The sequence below is a fragment of the Pseudophryne corroboree genome, chromosome 12, assembly GCF_028390025.1.
Source record: "Pseudophryne corroboree isolate aPseCor3 chromosome 12, aPseCor3.hap2, whole genome shotgun sequence".
Lineage (NCBI taxonomy): Eukaryota > Metazoa > Chordata > Amphibia > Anura > Myobatrachidae > Pseudophryne > Pseudophryne corroboree.
Genome location: NC_086455.1, coordinates 162,792,853 through 162,805,203, shown reverse-complemented (window position 1 = coordinate 162,805,203; position 12,351 = coordinate 162,792,853). Strand labels below are relative to the sequence as shown.

At 50.4% G+C, this 12,351-nt stretch overlaps 1 protein-coding gene across 1 annotated transcript in view; it reads left to right on the top strand.

Annotated features, from left to right (window-relative positions):
• Positions 1-15: 15 nt before the first annotated feature.
• GMFB (glia maturation factor beta) overlaps positions 16-12,351 on the top strand; it is a 35,541-nt gene continuing 23,205 nt past the window's right edge. Inside the window, exons 1-2 of the mRNA XM_063948381.1 lie at positions 16-118; positions 3,014-3,110. Coding sequence (XP_063804451.1) covers positions 116-118; positions 3,014-3,110 — 100 coding nt within the window. The 5' untranslated portion in view covers positions 16-115. The remainder of the gene's footprint in view (positions 119-3,013; positions 3,111-12,351) is intronic.

Sequence of the window (12,351 nt, the reverse complement as noted above, 5' to 3'; positions counted from 1 at the left end):
GGCCGTTAGCGACATCACGTGACGCGTGGTATTCCCATACCGGGTGGCTGTGGAGAAGTCAGACGTAGGCGACAACCGAGGATTCTGTCAGTGCGGAGCCGGCTGGGGATCTGACATGGTGAGGGGGCAGCGCCGACTGTGCCCGGGGGAATCCCGGGAGGAGGGGGCGGCTGGTGCCGCTGCGCCTGTACCCCTCCCCTACATTCCCGCCTGTTCCCCTCCCCTTCACTCCCTCTGCAGCACATACTGCCCGGGGGCTGGAAACTTTCCTGGCACCAGCTGCCCCCCGACTATAACCACTCCTCCCCAACTGTCCCCCCCCCCCCCCCCCCCAATACCATCTTCCCCCGACTATAACCACTCCTCCCCAACACCAAACCCCCCCCCCCAACACCAACTGCCCCCCCCCCAACACCAACTGCCCCCCCCAACACCATCTGCCCCCCGACTATAACCACTCCTCCCCAACACCAACTGTCCCCCCAACACCAACTGCCCACCCCCAACACCATCTGTCCCCCGACTATAACCACTCCTCCCCAACACCAACTCCCCCCCCAACACCAACTGTCCCCCCACCCCACCAACACCAACTGCCCACCCCCAACAGCCCACCCCCAACACCATCTGCCCCCGACTATAACCACTCCTCCCCAACACCAACTCCCCCCCCCAACACCAACTGCCCCCCTATCCCTATACCAACTGTCCCCCATCCTCAACACCATCTGCCCCCCTATCCCAATACCAACTGTCCCCCATCCTCAACACCATCTGCCCCCCCCAACACCAACTGCCCCCTGACTATAACCACTCCTCCCCAACACCAACTGTCCCCCCCACCCCCCCAACACCAACTGCCCACCCCCAACAGCCCACCCCCAACACCATCTGCCCCCGACTATAACCACTCCTCCCCAACACCAACTCCCCCCCCCAACACCAACTGTCCCCCCAACACCAACTGCCCACCCCCAACACCATCTGCCCCCCCGACTATAACCACTCCTCCCCAACACCAACTTCCCCCCAACACCAACTGCCCCCCTATCCCTATACCAACTGTCCCCCATCCTCAACACCATCTGCCCCCCTATCCCAATACCAACTGTCCCCCATCCTCAACACCATCTGCCCCCCCCAACACCAACTGCCCCCCTATCCCAATACCAACTGTCCCCCATCCTCAACACCATCTGCCCCCCCTGCCCCAACACAAACTGCCCCCTCAACACCAACTCCCCCATCCCCAACACCATCTACCCCCCCTTCCCCAACACCATCTACCTCCCCTGTCCCAATACCAACTGCTCCCCGACTATAACCACTCCTCCACAACACCAACTGCCCCCCCCATCCCCAACACCAGCTGCCCCCCGACTATAACCGCTCCTCCCCGACACCAACTCCCCCCCCATCCCAATACCAACTACCCCAATGTCAACTACCCTCTCCCCCTAACACCAACTGGTCCCTAATACTATCTGACCCCCCTCTCCACAACACCGACTGCTCCCCTTTCCCCAACACCATCTGCCCCCCTTCCCCAATACCAACTCCCCCATCCCAATACCAACTGCCCTCCCCAACACTGTTGCTCCCCTCCCACAATACCAACTGCTCCCCAATGCCAACTGCCCCCCGAACACCAACTGCTATCCCCTTCGCCAATACCAACTGTCCCATCTCCCCCCTCAACACTAACAGCCGTCCCTTCCCCTACACCAACTGCTCCCCTTCCCTGATTCTAACCAGCCATCCCAAAACGAACAGCACCCATCCCCAACACTAACTGCTTCCAACTACCCTCCGCACCCCAAAACCTGCCCAATACCAGCAACACCCCCAAATCCTACCCAACACCAACTGCCCCCTCTTGTTAGCAGTGCCCTACTTGCCACCTGCTCCCCCTCTTTAGCCAGTCACCCCCTCCATCTCCAGTCGTTCCCCCTCCAGTACCAGCCATATCCCTCCCCCCATCACCAGCCGCTTCTCAACAACACCAGCCCCCCCATCACCAGCTGCCCTGTCCCCATGACCAGTTACCCCTGCCCATAACATTCGCTCTTCCCCTACCAATAGCTGCCTCCCCCCAATCCTCCCATACACCAGCTGCTTACTCTTCCCCAACACCCCCCCCCCCCAAATCTTCCCCAGTACCAGCTATTCCTCCTCAGATCCTACCCAACACCAACTGCCCCCCCCCCCCCCCCCCCAATCTTCCCCAGTACCAGCCATTATCTCCTGATTACTCCCCAGCACCAGCGGTCCCTCATCACATTTTGCCCAGCTGATTTTCCAGCTGCTCCTCCATTGCCATCCAGCCCCCCCCCCCCCATCACCAGCCGCCTCAACACCAGTCATTCACTCATCACCAACCACATCCAACACCAGCTGAATCCTCCCCAACAGCAACAGCTCTCCATCACCATCTGCATCCCTCCTACACCAGCCTTCCCATCACCATCTGCCCTCTCCATCAACCAGATACCCCTGCCCAACAACACCTGCTCTTCCCCCACTCCTTCCGAACACCAGCTGTCCCCCCAATCTTCCCAAAAACTAGCTTCCTACTCTTCCACTACACCCCTCCAAATTCATCCCCAATGCCAGCCACCCCCCCAACTCGTTCCCAACATCAGCCTCCCCCTCCCGCCTGCTCACCAGTACCAGTCATGTCCCCCCAAATCCTCCCCATCACCAACTGCCCCACTCACCGCCAGCTGTTGCCCCCCCCCCCAAATCTTCCCAAACACTATCTGCCCTCCCCATAAAACCTCTCTCATCTTCAGCTGCTCCTCCATTACCAGCTCCATTCCTCACCCAACATCAGCCATCACCATTCCCCCCCCCCCCCCCATAACCAATCACCCCACCTACCAGATGCTCCTCACCCAAATCCTCCCCAACACCACCAGCTGGTGCTCCCCCTCTCCCACCCCTTCCTGACACCTCTGCTAATATGTTTAATATCTGCAGGTTACACAATAATATTCTCTCCTGTTATTTGCAGAGTGAGTCCCTGGTTGTATGTGAAGTGGAGGAGCAACTTGTTGAGAAGCTGAAGAAGTTTCGTTTTCGCAAAGAGACCAACAATGCTGCAATTATCAGTGAGTAAATGCCCCATGTACAGACAGCCTGTAGGTGTCCTGCAGTGATGGAACATCTCTGGACGTTTTGAAACCATGAAAAGCTAAATGTTTCGTTCTTTTTTTTATTTTATCGGTAATTACGGCAGAGAAAAGCCTTGCTGTCTTTTCTTTCTTTATTCTCCCCTCATACTCTATGGGCTGTTGGCAAAAACTAGGAAGTCTTTCCTTACCACATATCCATGCTTCGTAGGGAAAACAAAAAGAGAGGGGCCCTGCTCACAAGAACTTACATTCCAGTTGGTGAATTCAGAATCTGGAGTGTTGTGGGAAGCTTGTGTGAAAGTTGAGCTTTGAGGGCATTTTTAAAGACTGGGATGATGGGTGCAACGCTAATTGGGTGTGGAATTCCAGAGGTTGAGAGTAGCTTGGGAGAAGTCCTAAAGTGGTGACTAGGGAGGAGGTGAGGCGGCAGTCACTGCCAGAGAGAGGTAGGAGGGAGTGTGAGCGGAATGAGGTTGGAGGTGTAGGCAATGGTTGAGGGTTATCAATATTTCCCCCTTTGTTTTGTAGGTGTGGTTTTGAGGGTGTGGTGGGTTAAAGCTGGTTTTCATGATTTCACAGTTTGTAATTGTCATGTGACTACCATGGCAACCACAGTCTCATGACATTATATTGAGCCTTAGAACATATTGAGCTTTAGAACACCTCTCTCTTCTCAGCCTACTCGTTCACAGCATAATCCCTCTCTCCTTCCTTGTGACATCCTGTACTTGGAAGGAAGAGATATGATTCAGAATGAGTTTAAGATATGCTGTGTGTTAGCAGCTGTATACATCTTCCCCAGCCAAAGCTGGAAAATGGCAGTACATTAGGTGCAAAACTTGCTGTAACAAAAATAAAAGTTAGACTGCAGTTTGGCCGTAGTGCAGGATATTTAGATAGTAGCCCTGATTTATCTATTTTGGATTAATTATTCCATAGACCAGTTTTTTACTCGTGCTGAGGAGAGATTAATGGGGATCAGTAGGCTCTCTGCCTTCACCTTTCCTGGTGGAGTCCTTGCCTTCATTCTGGGCTACACACCTGAATATGGGGGTCATTCCGACCCGTTCGCACTCAGCGGTTTATCGCTGCGGTGCGAACGGGTCCGGAATGCGCATGCGCGTCGTTGCCCGGCGACAGGGGTCACCGGGTTACGTCGCGACCTACGATGGAAGCGATCGCAGAGCCGACCGCAAAGAAGATTGACAAGAAGAAGGCGTACGTGAGCGGATACGGACCGCTGGAGACCGTTTTCGGGGAGTGGTAAGGAAAACGCAGGCGTGTCCAGCAGAACGGAGGGCGGATGTCTGACGTCAAAGCCCGGTCCAGCTTCGCAGAGATCGTCGCACAGGGTAAGTATGTCCAGGGCTGGTCTACTTCTGCTTGAATTTTTTTTAGCTTAGCAGGGCTGCACAAGCGATCGCAGCCCTGCTAAGCTAAAATACACTCCCCCGTAAGCGTGTGCTAGTGGATCGCAGCAGCAGCAAATAGTTGCTGGCTGCGATCAACTCGGAATGACCACCTATGTTCTGTATTCTGCAGCCTATGAAAGTACCTTTTACACATCAGGTCTATCTACAGACACCTTATCAGTCACCTGTCGCAGGATGGGGAGTAGTGTGGTTGATTTGGCTTGGGTTCCTGCCAAAGCGCTTGTAAAATTAATGACACACCCCTAGCCCGTGCAGATGTCAGTGACCTGCCTAGGCTTGCAGAGACTGGGTCTCCTTTTCACCAGTGTGTCTTAGTGATCTGCTGCACATGAATTCATTTCTGTGCCAGTCCTGACGTCTGAGCACTACAAGCTTCATTTCACGCTGCTAAATGTGGCTTGTTTTTATTCTTTCTGAATCTAGACTTATACGTTCCTCTCCTTTGAACCTGTAAAGGCTTATTTAAATAAAGCTTCTCTTTTACCAGTATTTAATGGACACGTGGTCATCTGGACTCAACGCTGTCTGTCCGACGCATGTTACTGGAACTAAAATCGCATTGAGCATAATACTCCCGTCTGTATAGAATGGGCAGCGCGGGGAAGTGACTTACAAATGTTGGCAGCTCCGAGGCACGTGTAGGAATAGTGTTCTGTGCCCGATCTTGAAATGCCTCATTAATCTTCCCACGCATCATGCTCCGATGCCGCTCTGCAGTTAGTGTGTGCTCTGGATCTGGGTGGACCTGACTTAGCAGAGCAAATCTGGACGTCTTTATGGAATTGGGGAACTCGGGTAGTGGAGCCAGGTGCTGAGAGCGGCTGTTCGTTAAATAAACAGTCGTTCAGTGTGGTAATACGCCTCCGACAATCCAGGAGCACCCAATGTAGGAGGCATCTATATATACACGTGGAAGTTTTTATGCAGACTTATATTTGCTCTGTAACTTCGGTCCGTGCTGCCATGACAACAGTGGTGGTGCGAGGTAAATTCTAAATCATACGTTAAGTTGTTTTGTTTTCTTTATAATCTGTAGCAGGTGCTAAGAGTGATACCCAGCTGTACACATATAGCGCCACCGCGGAGTAATCAGTGAGGTTCATTTATGAATCCTAACAAAGCAGATGCCCTGCCTGTAATTGGGCTCAGCGTTGGCTTACACAGGTGTGTGTCAGTGCTTTGTATGAGCGATCGCGGTCTGAGAGGGGGATGTGCGTGGCGGTCACAGCTAGATGGCGTTGGCGTACACAGGTGTGCGTCAGTGCTTTGTATGAGCGATCGCGGTCTGAGAGGGGGATGTGCGTGGCGGTCACAGCTAGATGGCGTTGGCGTACACAGGTGTGCGTCAGTGCTTTGTGTGAGCGATGCTGTGATATTGCATTGATATTGTAGTGTGTTCTTTTGCTATAAATGAGGTGTCCTACTTGTATTGCTTTTTAAACTCCATTTTTTTTATTCTTTATTATCAATAGATTTGCAAGCATTACTTGAATTTATTCTGCTGCTTTTTGGTGTAAATAAAACAATTAAGGTTAATTCTCCCTTGTTTATGATATTTCGCTCACTACAGGTGGCACTATAAGCCCCACCTGGGTATACGTGACACGCGGGTGTAAAAGGGTTGATCGTCACAAGACCGCCCAAGCCCATATGTATAACAACTTGAGATTTGGGCGACTGGTTTTACCTTAAAACCTACTGATGCTTTAAATCTAGCGCCTATATCCGAAATCACAGGCTCTTGCGTTTGGCCGCTCGGGGGTTTAAACTTAAACAAAGTGCGCAAAAATGATACGTTGACACATTTTGGAAGCCTTCATTTAGTTCCTTGTGTCAAACTCCACATTGCAACTAATGGGGGTCATTCCGAGTTGATTGCACGCTGCCGATTTTCGCTGTGTAGCGATCAGTGGAAAAAAACGGCTAATCTGCGTATGCACCACAATGCGCACGCGTATCGTACGGGTACGAAGTCCTTTGGTTTTGCGCTGATTCTAGCGACGATTCCAATCGCACAGCCGAACACAAGGAGATTGATAGGAAGAGGGAGTTTCTGGGTGTCAACTGACCGTTTTCTGGGCGTGTTTGGAAAAACGCAGGCGTGGCCGGTTGTTTGCTGGGCGGGTATCTGACGTCATTACCGCGTCACTCGTCGCAGCAATCATCGCACAGGATAAGTAACTACAGGGCTGGTCTTGTTCTGCACAAAATGTGTTGCTGCTGCACAGGCGTCCGCACTCCTGCAAAGCGAAAATACACTCCCTCCGTGGGCGGCGACTATGCGTTTGCAGGGCTGCTAAAAGTAGCAAGCGAGCCATCAACTCGGAACGAGGGCCAGTGTATTTATAGATGTTTCACAAAGCTTTTAAATGAATCTTCCACCCTCTGAAATGGATTTTTGGAAGTGCTGGGGGAGGGATTCTTAAATGTAAGTTATGTTGGAGACTTGGTGCTGCAGAAGGTGAGTCAGATATAAGGGTCTGCTGGTGCTGAAAGCTGGTCCTCCTTATTAAGACTTTGGGGGTCATTCCGACCAGATCGCACGCTGCACTTTTTCACAGCCGTGCGATTGGGTCGGAACTGCGCATGCGCTGCGGCCGCAATGCGCAGGCGCTTTGTATTACGCGGCAACGGCCATCTCTGGGCAACGACCAGAACTACGAAGAAAGACTTCGCAGCGGCGAACGCAAGAAGAGTGACAGGCAGAAGGCGGAACCGGGCGTCAACTGACCGTTTTCGGGGAGTGGCGGGTCCAATGCAGGCGTGTCAAGGCGTTTGGAGGGCGGATTTCTGACGTCAATTCCGGGACCTAACCGGCTGAAGTGATTGCAGTGGGTAAGTCCAGACCTACTTCTAAACTGCACAAAATGTTTTTGCATAGCTCGGCTGCACAAGCGAACGCAGCCTTGCACGGCAGCTAAAAACAGCTACCGTGCGATCAGCTCGGAATGAGGGCCTTTGTTAGTTAAGACCCCCAATTTTGAGGATCCTCTCAAGTCCTATAAAGGGGAAAGGGAAGTTAGATTTTACAAACCCTTCTAAAACATGGAATTGGCCACGTGCTTCTAATACACAAATGATGCTTATATATGGATGAAACTCTGTACAGAATACAGTATAAACGGTGAGTTCTAGTGTCATTACTGTGTATTAAAACAAGTAACACTCCCACTATTGTGAACTGATATTCAGTATTTTCATGACTCGTATCTTTCATATGGTCCTAAAACTCTGCCGTGGCTTCTAATACCTCTTCCTGTAAACTACAATACATTATCCTACAAATAATTTTGTCAAATTTTGTCCTCAGGGTATCCTAACAGTCCAGGTTTTAAGGATTTCCGTGCTTATGCTAGATGATATAATCACACTGACTAATGCACTTTTTAAGTTTAAGTCACCTGTGCTTAAGCATGGATATCCTTAAAACCTGGACTGGTATTGTGTCTTGAGGGCTGAGTTTGGGAACCACAGCCATACATGGTCATGTGAAATGAGGACTTGCACTGTATATGTTCCCTGCTTGAATGGCCTGACAGGACAGAACTCATAGGGGTAAATTTACTAAGAATCGTATTTTCCCGTTTCAGGTCAAAGTTCAATCACGAATGACATCGAAAGTGTAAAACTGCAACTTTTTGAATTTGTTACGATGGATTTACTAAGCTGTCGTATTCGGGTTTTTCTTTTCTTCCGATGTCGATGTCATTCGTGTTTTTTTGTGTGTTTTTTACGGCAGTGATTAGCAAAACACTGCCGACTTTTTTACAATTAATCTCGGCCGGATCTGTGTGATCCGTGCTGGGGTTCTATTTTTTATTTTTTTTTAATTAAACACTGTAAAATTAAAAAAAAAAATTGCGTGGGGTCCCCCCTCCTAAGCATAACCAGCCTCGGGCTCTTTGAGCCGATCCTGGTTGCCGAAATATGGGAAAAAAAATGACAGGGGTTCCCCCATATTTAAGCAACCAGCATCGGGCTCTGCGCCTGGTCCTGGTCCCAAAAATACGGGGGACAAAAAGAGTAGGGGTCCCCCGTATTTTTAAAACCAGCACCGGGCTCCACTAGCTGGACAGATAATGCCACAGCCGGGGGTCACTTTTATATAGTGCCCTGCGGCCGTGGCATCAAAAATCCAACTAGTCACTCCTGGCCGGGGTACCCTGGGGGAGTGGGGACCCCTTCAATCAAGGGGTCCCCCCCCCCCCCAGCCACCCAAGGGCCAGGGGTGAAGCCCGAGGCTGCCCCCCCCCCCCCCCCCCATCCAATGGGCTGCGGATGGGGAGGCTGATAGCCTTTGTTGTAAAAGAAAAGATATTGTTTTTAGTAGCAGTACTACAAGGCCCAGCAAGCCTCCCCCGCATGCTGGTACTTGGAGAACCACAAGTACCAGCATGCGACGGAAAAACGGGCCCGCTGGTACCTGTAGTAGTACTACTACTAAAAAAATACCCAAAAAAAGACAAGACACACACACCGTGAAAGTATAATTTTATTACATACATACACACATACATACATACTTACCTTAAGTTCCCACGCAGGTCGGTCCTCTTCTCCAGTAGAATCCAAGGGGTACCTGTTGAAGAAATTATACTCGCGAGATCCAGGGGTCCAGGCTCCTCGGGAAATCCAGGGGTAATCCACGTACTTGAAAAAAAAAAAAAAACGGTGTCCCGACCACGAACTGAAAGGGGACCCATGTTTGCACATGGGTCACCTTTCCACGAATGCCAGAAACCCACTTTGACTTCTGTCTAAGTGGGTTTCTTCAGCCAATCAGGGAGCGCCACGTTGTAGCACTCTCCTGATCAGCTGTGTGCTCCTGTCCTCACTGACAGGCAGCACACGGCAGTGTTACAATGTAGCGCCTATGCGCTCCATTGTAACCAATGCTGGGAACTTTCTTGCTCAGCGGTGACGTCACTTTAGGTCAACCGCAGGGCAGAAAGTTCCCATCATTGGTTACAATGTAGCGCATAGGCGCTACATTGTAACACTGCCGTGTGCTGCCTGTCAGTGAGGACAGGAGCACACAGCTGATCAGGAGAGTGCTACAACGTGGCGCTCCCTGATTGGCTGAAGAAACCCACTTAGACAGAAGTCAAAGTGGGTTTCTGGCATTCGTGGAAAGGTGACCCATGTGCAAACATGGGTCCCCTTTCAGTTCGTGGTCGGGACACCGTTTTTTTTTTTTTTTTTTTCAAGTACGTGGATTACCCCTGGATTTCCCGAGGAGCCTGGACCCCTGGATCTCGTGAGTATAATTTCTTCAACAGGTACCCCTTGGATTCTACTGGAGAAGAGGACCGACCTGCGTGGGAACTTAAGGTAAGTATGTATGTATGTGTGTATGTATGTAATAAAATTATACTTTCACGGTGTGTGTGTCTTGTCTTTTTTTGGGTATTTTTTTAGTAGTAGTACTACAGGTACCAGCGGGCCCGTTTTTCCGTCGCATGCTGGTACTTGTGGTTCTCCAAGTACCAGCATGCGGGGGAGGCTTGCTGGGCCTTGTAGTACTGCTACTAAAAACAAAATCTTTTCTTTTACAACAAAGGCTATCAGCCTCCCCATCCGCAGCCCATTGGATGGGGGGGGGACAGCCTCGGGCTTCACCCCTGGCCCTTGGGTGGCTGGGGGGGGGGGGACCCCTTGATTGAAGGGGTCCCCACTCCCCCAGGGTACCCCGGCCAGGAGTGACTAGTTGGATTTTTGATGCCACGGCCGCAGGGCACTATATAAAAGTGACCCCCGGCTGTGGCATTATCTGTCCAGCTAGTGGAGCCCGGTGCTGGTTTTAAAAATACGGGGGACCCCTACTCTTTTTGTCCCCCGTATTTTTGGGACCAGGACCAGGCGCAGAGCCCGATGCTGGTTGCTTAAATATGGGGGAACCCCTGTCATTTTTTTTTTCCCATATTTCTGCAACCAGGATCGGCTCAAAGAGCCCGAGGCTGGTTATGCTTAGGAGGGGGGACCCCACGCAATTTTTTTTTTTTAAAATAAGCACTTTCCCACCCCTTCCCACTGATATACATGCACGGATCTCATGGATCCGTGCATGCCTATCCAATCACGAATAAAAAAAAAAGGTCTGGTTTTTTTTTAGCACTTTTTTACGAGTTGTAATTTTTCACGGCAGTGTTTGTTTGTTTTTTGCTTTGCACTTCTTAGTAAATGACCGAGATTCATACTTAAACAGCCGCGTTTTGACCGATGGTGTATTCATTCGTAATTTTTTACTTGGACTTGCAAAAAATTACGAATGCCCTCATCTCTGCCGTGATTAGTGTTTAGTAAATTACCGAGATGACACTTTGATGAAAAAACGGCATCTCGGTCAAAATCGGGAGCTTAGTAAATTTCCCCCATAGTGTTTAGGTTAATACCCAGCAGGGGGCAGCATAGGGAGTTCCTGGAATAAAACGCAGATTACAGGATGTGGAAAAGGGAATCTCTCTATCCGGCACTTCCTGTTCCTTCATGCGCTGCTGGAAGTGCGTAGGGAGCAGTCCAGAAAGCTCGTGTCTGTGCATTTGAATGGTAAAAGCTGGACTGTGGAGGTGTAGCTGGTAATTTTGGTTACTGTTTTTGAATTCTAAATATAATTCTCTCCCCCCTCCCTTTCACGCTAGCCTGTGGGTCCGGTATGTCCGGGAAAGTCACAAAATTCAGTGAGCTCTCCTGGAGTCCCGAGAGAACGCCTTCCCGGGACTGCCCACCACTTCCCCATAGGAGTGGCTGGTCTGGGGGTAAGTGCTCGATAAAGCACTGCGGCATTGTACTGTGGGGGTACAGGGCACAGTAGTGATTTATTGTTCCCTGCACCTCCCACCTGGTCCACTTACGCCAGCATCTCCTGGGTAACAAATCGGCAAGTAATACCCGTGCTGTGTCACCCCAGATGGTGATGGCCACTATATTGAGGGTATGTGTTTGCTACCCCTTCACACCTTGTTCTGTTGCACCATAGTCTCCTCCATCTGCCACTCCTAGTTACACTTGAACTTTGTGGTTCCGAACTCTGGTGCTCAGAGACCCCTAAAGCTAAGTACACACTAGACAGTAATTGTACCAATTTGCCGATAATCGGCTACTTTTATTGTATAGTGTGTATGAACGATCGTTTCTGTGTTTCACCGATTAAAGCAGAACTCTATTACCCACAAGCACGCGCCTTTTGGATATCCATATTACCCACAAGCACGCACCTTTTGATTATCCAATCTGTTGACCAAGATGTAGAATCTCTGCCCTGGTCTCCCGATATCGTGCATCGTGGGGGCATTCTTGATAATTTGACCGTATTTCCTGCGTTTTTGTTTGTGGGTGGACATATGCAAATTTAGTGTGGGGTGGCGGGAAATTCCCTACTTTAAAAAAATAAATAAAAATGTTTAGTATGTAGCTCAGATTTTGGGACTCTTGATTTACCGGAAAACCGCCCTGACTGTCGGGACGACACAAAATATTGGACGGTGTATGCCCGGGTTAACATTGCATGTTTCACAGATGATGAAATAATAAGCAGCACCTGTGCTGGCAGCCAGTAATGAATACACCTGTGCAGCAGCTGGGAGATCTGGGAAACATGCGCTGTTAGGGGTCCCTGACGACTGGAGTTAGAAGCTTGTTTTAGCCAAGAATGTCCACCGGATACCCTTCCATTATGTTGTTGTGGTATGTATTTAAAATTCCGCCATTCAGGATCTCGGCAGTTAAAATACAGATGCCAGAATCCCGAACGACAGCATCAAAATCCCAACGGGGCTCGGGATCCC